General features: G+C 44.3%; 1 protein-coding gene across 12 annotated transcripts in view; it reads left to right on the forward strand.

Annotated features, from left to right (window-relative positions):
- TRABD2A (TraB domain containing 2A) overlaps window positions 1-17,464 on the forward strand; it is a 78,244-nt gene that overhangs the window by 25,551 nt on the left and 35,229 nt on the right. For all 12 annotated transcript variants that reach the window (XR_009009962.1, XR_009009964.1, XR_009009966.1 and 9 more), the window contains one exon: window positions 4,279-4,839. Coding sequence is in view for 6 of the 12 variants with exons in the window: in XM_057558527.1 (XP_057414510.1) it covers window positions 4,279-4,839 (561 nt within the window). In the remaining 6 variants the exon portion in view is untranslated. The remainder of the gene's footprint in view (window positions 1-4,278; window positions 4,840-17,464) is intronic.

A 17,464-nucleotide genomic window follows, 5' to 3' on the forward strand; every position in this document is an offset into this window, starting at 1 on the left:
AACATCCCTCCTCCACCAGTACTTCCTGTTCCCCTTCTGCTTCCGTGTTCTCCTCAGCAGTTACCATTAACATACTGGAGGCAGAGACCCATACTTCATTCACTGCTGTATTCCTAGTGCCTCATGCCTAGAGCCGTGCCTGGCACTTGGTGGGCACAGCATTGATAGTTGGGAAAGAAATGAGTGTTGAACAAATGGAGCAGAACCATCCATGTGCAACGCTTGGATGGTGCCTGGTACACAGCGAACAGTCAATATCAGCCAGCTGCTTTCAGCATCATTACTGTCAGTGCATGGCTAGATGCCAGAACATGAGTACTGTTTTTTAAAAAACCTGAGCAGACACTTCCCTCGTGGCACAGTGGTTAAGACTCCATGCTCTCAATGCAGGGGGCCCGGGGTTCAATCCCTGGTCAGGGAACTAGATCCCACATGCGTGCCACAACTAAGAGTTCGCATGCCACAACTAAGGAGCCATCGAGCCGAAACTAAGGAGCCTGCGAGCTGCAACTAAGACCTGGTGCAGCCAAATAAATAAATATTAAAAAAAAATCATCAACCAAGAAATGTTCTTAGAAAAATATTATATATAAAAAAAACCTGAGCAGTTTTCAGTGAAAAGATCACACAATAACCCTATTTCTAGACTCATACTGGTTGAAAAGACAACAATAAAATAAATAAGAAACTAAGAATGGATACATGTAATTGAACAGACTTTGTTCCTGAAGAGAAGTGTAGGCGTTTTGAGGTAGGATGGGACATTAGGGACATTAAGTGTGTTGGGTGAAAACAAACCAAAACCAAACAAAAATGAAACACCCCCTCACCACTCCCCACCAACCCCATGCTATGATCCTGCAGTATGGGTTTGGTTTTTCTTGGAATATATTTGTTTACTATCATGGTCTCCTGATAGATGACAATGAATCAGGTGCCCATGTGTTTAATAATAATATTTCAACTATTTGCCATGTCTCCAGTTGGAAACTGTGTAGAAGTCCTTCGGTAGATTGTGTGGAACTTGTGTGACCAGATGTATAGGTCAGTGGTCTCCAATCATATCATCATCCAGGACCCCTTTGATCACCAACTCTTCCCACTAAAATGAAACAAACTAAACCTATGCTTGGAAGCCCACCTCTAGCAAACCAGTTGCATTTAAAGGTAATTATTCTGTTACCCATTTAAAATTAACCAAAGCCGAAACTGTCAACCTCAGCTTTTGATTACTGTCTAACCAGTGTTTTTCTACCAGCTTGATCTAATTCTAACCAACAGTGAGACATCTGATTGCTTAATTAGCCTTTGGCAACCATTTTTCGGTAGACTACAGTTTCCGTGTGGCTTTTTGAAGTAGTATTTAAATAACCCTGGGGACTCTCATTACTCCCTAAGAGGATGCCTGAGGACTGGCTGGAGACCCTGTACACCATTCATCTCTTAATACTAATTCAACCGTTAACAGGTTTTAAAAATTATTAAAAAAATGTATTCTTTCTCTCATTTGTTCAGTCATTTAACTTTTACTTGTCTGATTTGTTTATTACCATTACTTATGCTAGGGGTTATTATCTGACTTTCACCACCTGAGTTCCATCCCTGGCTGGGGAACTAAGATCCCGCAAGCCATGTAGCATGGCAAAAAAAGAAAAAAAAATCTCAGTGGGGTGGCTGAGACAGAAGCAGAATTGAGCATAATTAGTGCATTCTTGAAAAGCTGGGTGTGTGAGCAGGACTATGATTTGAATACTTTAAAAAACAAGGTCACAGGCTGGAGGCTAATGAGATATGCTCCGTCTGGTGTGCACGGTGTTTTGAGAAAACTGAGGTCTCATCTCCCAATTGGAAGATTTTATTTAACATCAGGATTTCTAGTTTCTTTGGAAAAGTCCCTTCTGGGGCACCAGGCCTGTTCCCCTGTGGCCAGCACTGCTGAGGCTGCTTAGCCAATGTCCTTTGTGGAGAGTTGTGGGCTTGTTGGTCCCTGACCTCCCCCTGCTGTTATGTCACCCCAGCTCACGTGTTTCCCTGCCTCTGCTCTCCTCTGAGTGGTCCCATGGTGTTTTTGTGAAGGTGACAGGGGGACAGGTGGAGAACAGCAGGCTGAAGAGAGTAGGGCCCCTGCTTCAGCCAGCTCCACCCTCATCGATCTTATATTTTGAGATTCTGTGTAATGTTTCATTTGAGACCAGGTTGCTGCTGCTGAAACAATGACACAGAAGTGCAAATATAGTTGACCCTCATTATTTGTAGATTTCATGTTTGTGAATTTGCCAACTTGCTAAAATTGTTAACCCCAAGCTTGTGGTGCTTTCACGTTCACGTGCAGATGTGCCCAGAACTGTGAAAAATTTGAGTGGCCGGATGCACAGGCTCCCAGCGGAGGTCGAAGAAGTCAGTGCTCTGGCTTGTCTTTTCACCCCTCAAACTAGAAACAAGTAAACAAGTGTACTTTTTGTAGTTTACGTAGTGCCACGTTTTTTTTTGCATTTTTGTGCTTCTTGGAGGTGATTTCACTGTTTAAAATGAATGAAGTGCTGTCTAGTGTTCCTAAGCACAGGAGGGCAGTGATATGCCTTAGGGAGAAAATACCTGAGTTAGATGAGCTTCATGCAGGCGTGAGTTACGGTGTTGTTGGCTGTGGGTTCCATGTTCACGAGTCAACAAAATATACTAAAGAAGGTGCTTTTCAATAGAAGCACCCGTAAAACATGGTTATGTATTGCTCTGTTGACTAAAACGTTGTGACCAGAGGCTCGCAGGAACCTAACCCTGTGTTTCCCCTAGGAACAGTGGTTCAGTATCTGGTAATTTAGTGTTCACAGGGACTTTATAGAACATAACTATGACACATAATGAGAGCTGATTGTAAATTGAAACCCCACAATCCAGGAAAGCATGCTACTTAAAAGGCTGCTGAAATGAAGCCTTTGTAAAGAGAATGAATTCCAAATATTCCTTCCTATAAAACCTGGATTTTCACATTTCTGGGTTGCTTGATGTGGGGCTCGCCCCATGCGTATATCTGACCTTTACGCTTGAACTCCTTGAGGGCTGCCCTGTGCACTTCTTTGTACGGTAGCTCTTAATAAACAGATGTTTCATAAATGCCCGCTGTTGAGACTGAGAGACACTCAGGGCCAAAAGGCAAAGTGGCTTGGCCTCAGGATGTAACCACTGCTCAGCCTATAAAACTGTTGGGAGAGATCGTGGAACCATCCAGTTCTCTGCTGTTGAACCAGAAGGCTTTTGTAAGAGAGAAATGCAGGACAATGCATGTCTTAAAGGGACAGGGGCAAACTGTGCAATCAGGGGCTTCTTAGGACTGCAGAGTCAACCTTGGCTGTGCACTGGAGTCACCAGGGAAGCTTTAAAAATATCACCTCTTATCTCACCTCCAGAGATCCCAATGTGATTGATCTGGGATGAGACCCAGATATCGGACTTCTGGAAGCTTTGTAGATGATTCCAAATGTGCAGCCAGAGTTGAGAGACTCTGCCTTTGGGGTTGTTGAATTTGAGGTCTGAAGAAGTAGAAACCACCAGGTGTGCCTGGGAAGTAACAGTGGGCTCCTCAGGTGTCCCTTACCTGTGCCAGGTGCGTCCTTGTAGTCCCTTGAGAATCCCCTCTTTAACTTCTGTCCAGGTGCTAGAGCAGGCATGGGGCAAACTCAAAGCTGGTGATTGTATTGCTTTCTCATCTTTTTTTTTTTTTTTTTTTTTTTGCAATATGAAGAAATTTATTGCTGTATTTTATCAGATGTAAAAAAAAAAGATGCTATAATATAGTTTGATCAAATTTAGTGCTCATTCCTAATCAAATTAATTTAAAATGAAAATAAAAGAATACTTTAATAGCATGATAGGACAAATATTCTTAATTATTAACTAATACCAAATTTAAACAAGGAGGGAAAACTGCGGTGGGGTGGGGATGGTGGTGTGCTGAATTGGGCGATTGGGATTGACACGTATACACTGATTTGTATAAAATTGATGACTAATAAGAACCTGCAGTATAAACAAACAAACAAACAAACAAACAAAATGCTTTCTCATCTTTAATCAACATTGCGATGAGAAAAGGGAAGGGATGCTGAAATTCAGTCTGCTTTGAGGACTCCTGCTCCTGGTAGGTGAATCCGCCTGGACTCAAAAGAAGTCTTAGCTCTATTTTGATCATTTTTCTCCTGCAGGGTGACTTGTCTCTCTAATTTACCTCTCAGGTTCCTGTCCCTCCATATCATGCCTTGATGTTGTCTCTTTTCCTTTTAGCAAAGTGAGTTGAATTCCTTCTTGTGGACCATAAAGCGAGACCCGCCGTCTTACTTCTTTGGCACAACCCATGTCCCGTACACCCGGGTTTGGCACTTCATCCCGGACAATTCCAAGGAGGCTTTTCAGCAGAGCAGCATTGTGTACTTTGAGCTGGACCTCACGGACCCTTCCACTATCTCGGCCCTCACCAGCTGTCAGATGCTGCCACGAGGTGAGAACCTCCAGGACGTGCTCCCCAGGGACATTTACTGCCGCCTTAAGCGCCACCTTGAGTACGTCAAGCTCATGATGCCCTCGTGGATGACGCCTGACCAGCATGGTAAGGGTCTCTACGCAGACTACCTGTTTGATGCCATCGCGGGCAACTGGGAGCAGAAGAGGCCCGTCTGGGTGATGCTCATGGTCAACTCCCTGACCGAAGTGGACATCAAGTCCCGTGGGGTGCCCGTCTTAGACCTGTACCTTGCCCAGGAGGCTGAGCGGCTGAGGAAACAGACGGGGACAGTGGAGAAGGTGGAAGAGCAGTGCCATCCGTTGAATGGGCTGAACTTCTCACAGGTAAGACCCTCTTTGCATGTAGGACTTGGTGGCAGTTGATTGGGTGGCTGAACCTATTGAATTACAAGACTACAGGAAATAGACCAGAAGCACAGTTGACCTAACAATTGTCTTTGCTCAAGAAATTTATTCTACAGATGAAAAAATAAGCCTGTCAGTCACTTTTGTCACTTATCTGTGTATTATCAAGAAAGAAAACTTGTTTTTTCTTGTCATCCCAGCAAGTATTGCATGCTTTTGTTACTCATTTTAATTCAGGTCGTTGTTTAGGAAAGTGAAGGCCAGACTGGCTGTCACGGGGTGTGGCCTGGATCACAAATGATACCGGCCGTGGCTGTTTCAGGTAACATCAGTCCCTTTGAGATCATTGCTGTCTCTCTTCAGGACACTCGCTCCAGGACATTCCTTTCTAAGGCAGAGTTATGGTCCTGTACCCATCGTTTAGAGATCCTACCCCAGGGCATTAGAATTTAGGTTGATTTTCAAGAAGTTCTTCACTTCTCATAAGACAAGAAATACTTTATTAAAGTGCCATTATTTCAGTGAAGTTTCTTGTTGCTGTTGATGTTTTAACGTGCCTTAGATACCTCTAGGGGCCAGTGGGAATTTTGCAACATGAAATAAGTATTCTTGTTTTGCAGATAGTCTCAGTGATTGGCTTGGGATGTTGGTGCGCAGAATAAAATTCAATCATCCAGGCCTTAGCAGATCTTGAAATACTGAAATTGGATTGTTATTTAAAGATTTAAGAACACTCAACGGCATAAAAATGCCGTTCCTGAATTGATAATGAAATTTTTAGGGAATTTACCTTGCTAAAATTCTATAATATTAATAAATACTCAGATGCTAAAATATAGTATTTGTTTGGCATGTTGAGATTTATAGATAAGATAGGGAACCGCTAATTTTGTTGGTCACCTAGGGGAGTTTTCTTGCATTGTTTTGGAAACCTGTAAAGCCAATATTCTAACTTTTTTAATGTCTGCATTTAATGCAAATGTTTTGAAAAAGAAAGGTGCTTTGATTTAAAGGCTCATTGATTTTGACCTTACAGATTTGAAATTTGTGAGCATTTTTAACTGAGCCAAAGCCTTCTTTCATACTTCCAGTTGCTGGGAGACAAAGGCTTGGAAGTAAAATACTAGCTTGAGCAAGATATCTTTGCATGCATGTGTGTATTATCTCTTAAGGTGATACATTTATGAGATATTTTAAGCACTGTAGTTACAGTATAGTTATACACTAGGGTGTCATGTTGATTTCGTGACATTCTTAAGGATCATATAGGTATTTAATATTTACAAACTAAATTTCTTATAAAACTTTTTTTTTAATTGAAGTATAGTTGATTTACAATGTGTTAATTTCTGCTGTACAGCAAAGTGACTCAGGTATAAATATACACCTTCTTTTTTATTCTTTTCCATTATGGTTTATCCCAGGACATTGAAAATATTTCCCTGTGCTGTACAGTAGGACCTTGTTGTCCGTCCATTCTGTATGTAATTGTTTGCATATACTAAACCCAAACTCCCAGTCCATCCTTCCCCTCCCCACCTCACAACCTAAGTGTCAGCTCAGTGCATTTTAGCATATGCATATACCCACTACCAGATCAAGACGTTGAACATTTCCATCACCTCAGAAAGTTAGTGTAAAGTTTTCATTGCAGCATAACTCTATAGAAAATTGCACCCGATGAATTTTCACAAACACAGGCCATGTGCCCCATACCCAGGGCAGGAAACAGAACAGCTCCAGCTCCCCAGAAGCCCTTCAGTCCTACCCCCATCCCCACCCCAAGGATCGGCACTGTCCTGAAAATCTTTGAGCATAAATTAGTTTGACATTTCTAGAACGTCACATAAATGCAGTCATCCAGTATGCTTCTTTGGTGCTTGGCTTCTTTCCCTCAGCATTACCTTTGTGATTCATTCATGTTGCTATGTATAGTTGTCCATGGACCGTTCTCATTGCTGTGTAGAATTGTAGAATTCCATCCGAGTTTTAGGGTGTTGGTTGATAGAGTCTCCTTTCTTGGTAAGCAAGATCATTTGTACTCATTTTGATAAAAGACGAAACCTAACTCATTCCCTAGGGCCCCTGTTTTCTGTTCATTTGAGGGGTGGTTGGTTCCTTCCTCTTTGTTCTGTAGCAATCCTTTCTGTAGTTCTTCTTCCTTTTTTTTTTTTTTTTCTGCCCACGTGCCCGGTCAGGGCCCGTCTCTGGGGACTCTAAACGGCTATGGTGCCCCTTCTGGTGGAACTGGCCTGGGTCAGCTTCTCTCCATTGATTTAGATGGTCTTTGTTTTTAGCATATCACCATCACACACACACACACACACACACACTCTCTCTCTCTCTCTCTCTCTCTCTCTCTGTTTCTGGACTTTCCATTTTGTTTCATTGTACTGTTTGCCTATTTCTGTGTCAATATGACATTCATTCACTTTATGCTATATTAAAAAATGGATAATGATGTTGTTTTCCTTAATGATTCTTAAAACCATTTTGATTAAGATTTTGTTAATTTCTAGATCAATTTGGGAAGAACTGAGACTTTTCTTCACATTAAGTCCTGTAATCCAGGAGCATGTTATCCTTTCCATTCAGTTTAGTCCTCTTTTTTATTTTGTAGTGTTCTTGATCTAGATTTTGCTCAATTCATAAGTTTATTCATTGTTTTTAATATAAACTTTGTTGGTGTAAAGACTCTTTTCTCATATTTTCCAGCTGGTTACTAATTTTTATATATTAATTTAACCACTTAATTGAAATCTTGTATGCTAACAATGCTAGTTGATTCTCTTGTTTTCTTAGTGTTCAGACATATCATGGATAAATAACTATTTTGTGTCCATCTTTCCACAGTTTGTCTCATTTCTTTTTCTTGCCCTAGTGTGTTGGCTAAGATGCCTAAATCAGCATTAAGTAGTAGTGGGAAGATCAGGCATCCTTCCTTTCTCTAACTTGAATGAGAAAGCCTTTGATAGTTCACCATTAAACATGGTGCTGCTAGTTGATTAGTATTTATGATGTGAATGAAACATATTTGAATTTCTGTTTTGCTGGGACTTTTATCAGAAGCAGTTGTTGAATTTCATCAAGATCTTTTTTCTTGCTTCTGTTGTGATCTGTCATGATTTTTTTTTAAAAATTGAGATATAATTGACATATAACATTATATTAGTTTCTGATGTACAACATAATGATTTGATATTTGTATGTATTGAGAAATGACCACCACAATAAGTCTAGTTGACATCCATGACCATCCATAGTTACTAAATTTTTTTTCTTGTGATGGGAACTTTTAAGATTTACTCTCTTAGCAACTTTCAGTGATGTCTTAATCTTATGGCTTTCTTTGTTTGACCTCTATCTGTAGATTTCTCAGTATTAAACCATCCCTGCCCAGCTGGTCCTAAACTTCAAGGACGAGGGTGTGAGCTCATCAAGAGTTACCCTCCTAGCCACCCATTCCTATATTCATTTAGTCAGCACACCCATTGAATTCCTATTGAGTTTGGTGCTACATAAAAAGATAAGGTGTAATCTGGTTGTTGCTCCCTAGAACCTGAAGTCTTTTTTTTTTTTTTGGCTGCGCCATGCCGCATGTGGGATCTTAGTCCCCTGACTGGGGATTGAACCCGTACCCCCTGCAGTAGAAGCGTGGAGTCTTAACCACTGGACTGCCAGGGAACTCCTGAACCTGAAGTCTTTATAATACAGCTAACTAGCTTCTCAAGGGCAGGACTCATCACTGTTTTCCTAGGACTTAGTGCTGTGTCGGCACATAGCAGATGCTCAGTAAGCTTTTATGGGGGGTAAGGGATTGAAGGAGTCTGTAACTCTGCCTGGAAAGGGAACAGAAAGTCTCTCTCTGTTCTAGATCCCTCATGATTCCATTATTTTTCTCCCTTCTCTCTTCCCCTTCACCTCTTCTCTACTATCTGAGAACTCATTGTTCCCTTCGGTTATTTTGATTTGGCATCAGGGGAAGAATGCCTACTTCCTGTCCATGGATTTGATCTTGCCATCTCAGGGCAGACACCACCCTTATCCTGCAGGATGGAGTCAGGTTATGATTCCTGATTTTTTTCATCCAAAGTTTGTGCCTGCTTGATACTTCTGGCAGCATTGCCATTCCTTATGTGAAGAAAGTACATGAACTCAGCCATGGGTCTCACCTCACTTCCCTCCCCTTCTGCATAGGTGGGTTCCCATTAAAGATTTCGGGTTCCTTAGAGAAGTGATCTTTCTAAATCCCATTTCCATGGTCACGCACCACCAGGCATCCAGACGTGGTGAGCTGCCTGGCTTCCTCTGAGGAGCTGACTGGAATGACTGTCCGACCACAGGATTCTCCTGCCTGCTTCCCCAGTGAGGGACTGGATGTCAGGGTGGGGTGGGGTGGGAATTTGAGACAGCCCCAGTCCCCTTGGCATTGGGGTCTGTCCTTGGGACCCAGTCATACTTGGGTTTGCGGTCTGAGTCTTGGGATCTGAGAGCTAATATGAATGCAGCCAACAGGTCTGGGGTTGCCCTCTGCTTTCCACGTGCAAGGACTCATCTCCGGACTTCCAGTATCCTAAGAGGCAGTTAGTTGGAGGTAAAAGTCCTGTGCAAACACAGCAGTGCTCTTGCTGTCAGCAAAGAATCATTCCTTTGTTATTGTTTACTCTTGCCAATAGATGGCACTAACATATATCATATTTGCCCTGTCAGCTGTCACTCTTCTACAGTACGGTCCAGCAGTAGGTGTCACTACCGGCTCCCGCCCTCTTTACCCCAGGACCCTAATAACTCACTCTTTTGGCTGAAAAGCACCCCCCCTTTTTTCCCACAAAGTGAAGCCTTAAACAGTGGTTTTGTCCAGGGGACATACTTGCAGGTCTTATGAAAAAGTCCTTTTCCTGAGTCACAGTTTTGGGGTGTTGGGGAAGATGGGGATCTTTCTTCTTTGGAGCAAGTTCTCTTTAGGTGGGTCAGTCACTTAATAGAAGAAACAACTGGTTCTAGGGTGGAGCACTGGAAAGGTCCAGGGCAGGGCGGAGTCGGGGAGGCAGCCCCTGCCCCCAGAAGATTGTGGTCTGGCTGGCGAGGTAGGGTGAATTCCTAGAAGGATACCCCATCTCCCCGTCCTTGGCTATTGGTGGTGAAGGTCGGAGGAGTGGGAGGTTGGGAGGTGCTGGCCAGCCTAAGAAAGCTTCCTGAGGAAGGAGGGTCAGATCCTTTGAGAAGGAGGTGGACCTGCCAGGCCCAGGGGAGGCTGACTGCAGGAATACCGCACAGTGCCTTGTTTTGTACTTGGCAGGGCTCTCTGCATCTTCTTCCATCAGTGCGTTGGATTTTAAGAACAACCCTGTGAGGCTGACAAGTCTCTGTTCCCAGAGGCCACGGCAAAAGTGAGGGTGGGTCAGCGAGGAGAATCCGCGGGGGACAGTTTCCTGTTGGAATGACCCTGGTGGATGGCCTGGGGTCTCAGTGAGACTGTGCAGGGCTGGCCTGGCCCCCTGGTCTCCCATTTTCTGATCTAGTTCTGCCTCTGAGTGCTGCCACCTGCCCAGATTTACAGTCTGATTTGCTGAGGGAGTTCCTGCTGCTCCCTAGTCATAAATTCCAATAAAAGCAAGCGATCATATCTTTAAGATTGACCACATTTTCCATAATTGAGATGGAATGTGCTTGAAGATGGAGATCTTGATACAAATGAAATTATTTACAAAACAGAAACAGACTCACAGACATAGGAAACAAACTTCCAGTTCCCAAAGGGGGAAGGAGGGAGGGGATAAATTGGGATCTTGGGATAAGCAGATACACATTACTGTATATAAAATAAACAACAAGGACCTACTGTATAGCACAGGGAACTAAACTATATTCAATATCTTGTAATAATCTGTAATGGAAAAGAATCTAAAGAAGAATATATAGATATGTATGTGTAACTAAATCACTTCGCTGTATGCCTAAAACTAACACAACATTGTAAATCAATTATACTTTAATTAAAAAAGGTGGAGATCTTGACATTTTACCTTTCCTTGATGGGTTTGGTTTAAAATAAAGACCTGGAAAAAACTACGTGAAATCTCTGAAAGGGAACTGCTTTCTAAAATATGGGCAGATTTGCTTGTGAACAAGAATATCCTTCCGAGAATTCTCTGATGTTCCAGTGGTTAGGACTCTGCGCTTTCCCTGCCGAGGGCCTGGGTTCGATCCCTGGTTGGGGAAGCCAAAAAAAGAAAAAAGAAAAAAGAACATCCTTCCTAGCCTAGTGAAGGAGGCACGTGAGCTCAGTGTAGGCACCCACTGTCCCCTCTGCTGGGAACCCTCCCCATGCTGTCCCTCTGGCCGACGGCTGATTCGGCTTATGTCCTCTCTGAAGGCCTCCTAAGTCCAGAGATGACCCTCTGCTGCCCTCTCAGTGTCCCCGTGGCAGCCTCTGCAGGAGACCTGAAGACTGCCTCCCCCAAAGGGGCAGGCTCCTCCAAAGCTGGGCTACCGTCTCTTGGTCCTTGTACCCCAGCTCCTAACATGGTGTCTGGCACGTGGGAGGTGCTCACTAGTGGTTGCTGGCTAATGTGTCAGCCAGGTAGGACGTGTGAAAGTCTGATTTTAGTGGTCAGAGCTTGGAAAGAGCAACGGGAAAGCAGTGAACTTGTGGATACCTTGGCTAAACCGGGATACAACATGAATGTGTGCTGATTACTTGCAAAAGTTGATTACAGCGTTTCTGACGGCTGTGTAGATATAGACCGACATCTTAAAATTCACATTAAATACAATCTTTTTGCTTGTACCTCATTCTTTTGCTTTTTAACATTCTTTCCCAACATTGCCATGAAATACTTTTGTGTTCTTATACAGAGTGGGGCGAAGTGCTGCAGTTACTGTAAATGCCCCAGGAGCTGGGACATCTCGTCCTTGAATTAACCTGTCCCTGCTTTCACCTAGAGCATCAACCCAGGCTTTGTAGGTGGGCACAGTCTTCAGAAATTGGAGGTCTGGGCTGGGCCACTAGCTCCCCCAGCAGGGTCTTCCACAGCATGTCTTCACCTTGGCCATCCCCTTAATTTCTTATTTTTTGACCAGAAATGGAAAATTGAATCGACTGTGTCCCTGTGGCTGGCTGTGATGTTCAGAAGCCACAGACTCAGCTCTGTGTTTCCACCTGGGCACAGGCCTGCTTGGGAGTCATCTTTCTTTTTACCGCTAGTCTTTATTTGGACACATTTCTTAAGCACTCAGCATGGGCTGGGCACGCTGTTTCTCATTTTTGGGATTCAAAGACAAAGCAGTTGTTGATCCTGCCTTCCCCTGGCTCTGAGTGGCCCCTCTAAAGTCTAAAGCAAACTTAAAAAAGATAGGTCTTTTTGTACACATGCATGGATCCCACATGTGGGATCTGGGGTTCTGACCTCAGCTGGATCTGACCCTGCTTGGCCGCCTTTGGGGTCATAAGAGAAGCACTTCAAGGGATGCTGCAGCCGCATTTTGGCCCCATGTCCCTGCGTCCTATCCTGGTGAACCAGGCTGGGAGTAGAGAGCTCCTCTGAAACCCCGGCAGCCAGCTCTTGGTGGATCAGCTCCACGACATGCTAGACTTTAGGAATAACACCCAGCGTGTCTCTTTAGGAGGGGGAGGAGAGCTGTCTGTCCCTCCTCCAAAGAATCCACCTGCCGAGCAGGATTAGGTGAGGCAGAGTCTGCCTGGCTTGGTGGAAAGGGGGAAGGGGAAGAGGAAGTATCCGGGTGGGACTGGGGCAGCTGTTACCCGGGACGCTGCAAGGAGCCAGGTGAGGACTCTGCAGGTGGAGGTGCGCTGTGGCCTAGGGTTGGAGAAGGGGGCTGTCCTGGACCCTGGAGGTGGATGTTGTGTCATGTCACACCGTGGGCATTATGGCATCTCTGTTTTCCTCTCTCCCTCCTAATGCTTCCCTGACATCCTCCCTCCCCACTCTCTTCCTTGAGGCCCTTCCCTTTCTATTCACAGCCACTCAGAGCTTAAAGGGGAGCAAGCAGGGCTCCGGCGCCAGCTTCAGCAGGGGCCTGGAATCACGAAACGTGGAGTTACCCCGTTCCTGCCTTCCCTGACGGGGCTCCTACCAGCCTCTGCTCTCCAGGGGAGTCTGGGTAGGTGAGGTTGCTTATCACTGAGCAGAATATCAGCAGTGAGGGCGCTGCTGAGTGACTTCTCAGGGAGAGGCCGGCGCTGGGGATGCCCCGTGCTGTCTGTGACTAGGCAGCCTTGTCCGCATTCGTTATGGTCATAGGCTGGCTGCCGTCCAACAGGACTGCTGATATCTCTGACCTCCCCTCAGGTCCAGAAGTGATGTTGAGATGCTGTAGGGTGAAAAACCCCTTCTGGATGGCCCTGCAAACCTAGCGCTGGGCAGAGAGAAAGTGTTTGTAGACATTTGAGACAATTTGTGACTGAACCCAAGCTCAGGGTCCTGATACTTGGCTGTGCCTCTCTCCCCCACTCCCCTCTGTCAGCCCCTCCTTTCGGGCTCCGATTCTGGCCCTCCCCTTCCCACCTCACACCTTCTCTACCTCACCCAGCCCTCCCCCTCCCCCTTTCCCTGCTCTGCTCTGGGGTGTGACAGTTCAGAATCTAGGTGCCAGTGCCTGGAAGAGAGAAAAGACAAACAGTGGGCAACGAGAGAGAGAAGGAATATGCAGAAGAGGGGAAGATCAGTAAAGGGTCAGTCTTGTGTGATAGCGCAAGACTGGAGTTTTCATCTTGCTTTTCTGGTCTATTCCCTAGGGCATGAAGTGGGAATCACTGTTAAACACCTTCAGTGGACATAAGGGGCTGTATTAGTTTGCTGGGGCTGGCATTACAAAGTGCCACAGACTGGGTGACTTAAGCAACGGAAATTAATTTTCTCACAATTCTAGAGACTGCTGAAAGTCTGGGATCAAGGCATCCGCAGGGTTGGTTTCTTCTGAGGGCCTCTCTCCTTGGCTTGTAGATGGACGTCTTCTCCCTGTGTCTTCACATGGGCTTCCGTCTGTGTGTGTCTGTGTCCTAATTTCTTGTTCTTTTTTTTTTTTAAATTTATTTATTTATTTATTTATTTTTGGCTGTGTTAGGTCTTCGTTTCTGTGCGAGGGCTTTCTCTAGTTGCGGCAAGCGGGGGCCACTCTTCATCGCGATGTGCGGGCCACTCGCTATCGCGGCCTCTCTTGTTGTGGAGCACGGGCTCCAGACGCGCAGGCTCAGTAGTTGTGGCTCACGGGCCTAGTTGCTCCGCGGCATGTGGGATCTTCCCAGACCAGGGCTCGAACATGTGTCCCCTGCATTGGCAGGCAGATTCTCAACCACTGCGCCACCAGGGAAGCCCTCTTGTTCGTTTTTAAAAATTTTTATTTTATATTGGAGCATAGTTGATTAACAATGTTGTGTTAGTTTCAGGTGAACAGCAAAGTGATTCTGTTATATATATATATGTATCTATTCTTTTTCAAATTCTTTTCCCATTTAGGTTATTACAGAATATTGAGCAGCTTTCCCTGTGCTATACAGTAGATCCTTGTTGGTTACCTGTTTTAAATATAACCGTGTGTACATGTCAATCCCAAACTCCCAATCTATCCCTCCCCCTCACCCTTCCCCCCTGGTAACCATAAGTTTGTTCACTAAGTCTGTGAGTCTGTTCCTGGTTTGTAAATAAGTTCATTTGTATCATTTTCTTTAGATTCCACATATAAGCAATATTATGTGATATTTGTCTTTCTCTGACTTCCTTCACTTAGTATGATAATCTCTAGGTCCACCCATGTTGCTGCAAATGGCATTATTTCATTCTTTTTAATGGCTGAGTAATATTCCATTGTATATATGTACCACATCTTCTTTATCCATTCATCTGTCGATGGCCATTTAGGTTGCTTCCATGTCTTGGCTATTGTAAACAGTGCTGCAATGAACATTGGGGTGCATCTGATTTCTTGTTTTTATAAGGACACCAGTCATATTGAATTAGAGCCTACCCTAGTGACCTCATTTTAACTTACCTCTTTAAAGACCCTTCTCCAAATATAGTCACATTCCGAGGTACTGGGGGTTAGGTCTTCAGCATGAATTTTGGGGGGGACACGTTTCAGCCCATAATAAGGACCCAGGGTAAAGTTGCAGAGTTTGGGCGGTGGGGGGCAGATTTTGGCATCATTTCAAAGGTGTCTCATTGTAGGTATCCACCTCATGGTGAAAACCTGTGTGTGCCATGGGGAGAGGCGAGGGGGGTTCCAGCAGCGCTGAGTACACTGTAGGCACTTGCAGTGTGGCTGATTCTCTTGTAGCAAAGTGGTTTTTGAGGCTGTCACTAAAGGATGTTGTCACAGAACTTTAGGTGGCAGAAGTTATGGAATAAAATGGCAAGTTTAACTGGATGTTAATATTTATGATATTAGAGGGCTTAAGGTGGAGCCAAAATGGAAGGAGATGTAAGAATTGCCACTGGTTAATTTAAAATGACCAACTAGAAAAGAGTGTCATCTAGGAACTTCCCTGGTGGTCCAGTGGTTAAGACTCTGTGCTTCCAATGCAGGGGGTGCGGGTTTGATCCCTGGTAAGGGAACTAAGATCCCACATGCTGTATGGTGCGGGGTAAGGGGTGGGGGGAGAAAAAGAGAGTGTCATCTAGCTAGCTGATTTTTCTCATTTTGTGTTATAATTGATTTTAAATGGTATCTTTAACCTTTTTGCAGGTCTACTGTGTATCAAATTGACTCAGCAATCCAACTTCTATGAATTTATCCCATGAAATGATTGAGCAAATGACACAGATGTATGTTGGTTGTTATTAATTGCAGTGTGATTGATGCAAACTATGGGCCCAGCCACTGGGAACTGGTTAAATTATGGTCTCTCCAGGTTGTTGAATCCCATATGGTTATTAAAGGTGCTTATGTAGATCATGGATCGCAGGGGCGGGGTAGGCAACAGGAATGCATGAAACTGGCCTGTGTTGGGAGTGGGGAGTGACATGAATTGTGGCATCTGTGGGGTGAATATGCCAAGTGAAGACGACAGTGGCTGCTTGGTCCTAGTCGATTGCTGGCCATGTAGAAATGTGCACCCAGTGTGGCCAGACCTTCCCATTTTTTAAATTCATAATTTGGAAGTATATTATATAATTTATTCTTTTTTCCCGTTTTAGTGAGATATAATTGACATACAGCACCATGTAAGTTTAAGGTACAGTATAATGATAGGTTGTGAAATGATTATCACGATAAGTTTAGTTAACATCCATCATCTCCTATAGATAACAAAAAAAAAGACAAAGAAAAAAATGTTTTTTTCCCTTGTGATGAGAACTCTTAGGATTGACTCTCTTACAAACTTTCATCCATAGCACACAGAAATGTGCACTGCAGTCATCATGTTGCCTGTTACATCTCTAAGTACTTATTTATCTTATAACTGGAAGTTTGTTCTTTTTGACCACCTTCATCCAATTTCCAGACTTTTCTATTTTTGTTTTAAAAGAGAAGTCAGAAGTCTGGGTTTTTCTGGGAAATGCCCTGGTTTTTAAATGTTGGTAAGTACCTAAAAAAAAGTGAATCCCTTGTGTAGTACTAATAAGATTTAGCTGTGAGCTGGATCGGTCATTAGGGCACCCATTTCCTACTTCTGATGCAGAATGTTCTCAAAGTGTGTGCTGCACCGGCTGCATCAGCACCACCTTGGAATTGTTAGGAATGCACAATTTTGGGCCACACTCCAGACTTGCTGAATTAGAGACTGTGGGGTGGGACTTGGCAATGTTTGGTCTAACCAGCCTTCCAGGTGATTTGATGCACACTCAAGTTTGAGAACCATTGGTCTCTATTCTTGGTCACCATTCTGGTCCCCTTCCTTGTATTGGCTCTGGGAGTTACCTCAGGTTGCCAAAGACTCCTTTTTCTCCCCAATTAAAAGCATCTGTTGCCATATCCCCACTGGGCAGCTGTTCTTTTTCTGCCTTGTAGTGGCTCTTTATGTTTATTTAATTCTTAGATTGGTGTCTAACTTTCCATGTGTTTGTTTATTTCAGCTCTCAAACTAGCATGGAAACTCCTAGAGAGCAAGGATGTTGATTTAACTTTTTTCTTTTTTTTAAAAGAGTCTAGCACAGTGCCTTGCACAGGTGATATTTCCTAATTGGAAGGTACTTTCTGAAGATCGTTGTTTTCTCATCACTCTGTCTGGCCATGCTGTCTTAAACAACCAAAACCACAGCATTGACTCTGCTGATTTGTTTCTGTCTTTTCCCTGACTTCTTCCCCTGTTAATCCTCCCAGAGTAACTTCTTTCCTGCCACCAGGGCAGGGAGGCTGGTTGCACAGTAATGGCAGGGTGCCTCTCCCAGCTTCCTGGTGGGCGGCTCCAGGGCCAGCAGCAGTGCACGTTAGACACACCTCATGGGGGCCGTGAGGTGTGTGCTCATAGGCTGTGGGGTGCCCTAGGGAGGCCTTCCCTTCCTTTCTAGGAGTGGTTTCCAGTTCTGTGGTGCAGTTTTATAGCTTCTCTCCAAACCAGCCCTGAACCTTGAGAGCACCATGTAGACTGAAGAGCCTGAAAATGAAGGTGCTTCCAGGCCCCCTGCTGCTGGCAGTTGAAGTG

This window comes from Balaenoptera acutorostrata, chromosome 12 (genome assembly GCF_949987535.1).
Source record: "Balaenoptera acutorostrata chromosome 12, mBalAcu1.1, whole genome shotgun sequence".
In the NCBI taxonomy this organism is placed as follows: Eukaryota; Metazoa; Chordata; class Mammalia; order Artiodactyla; family Balaenopteridae; genus Balaenoptera; species Balaenoptera acutorostrata.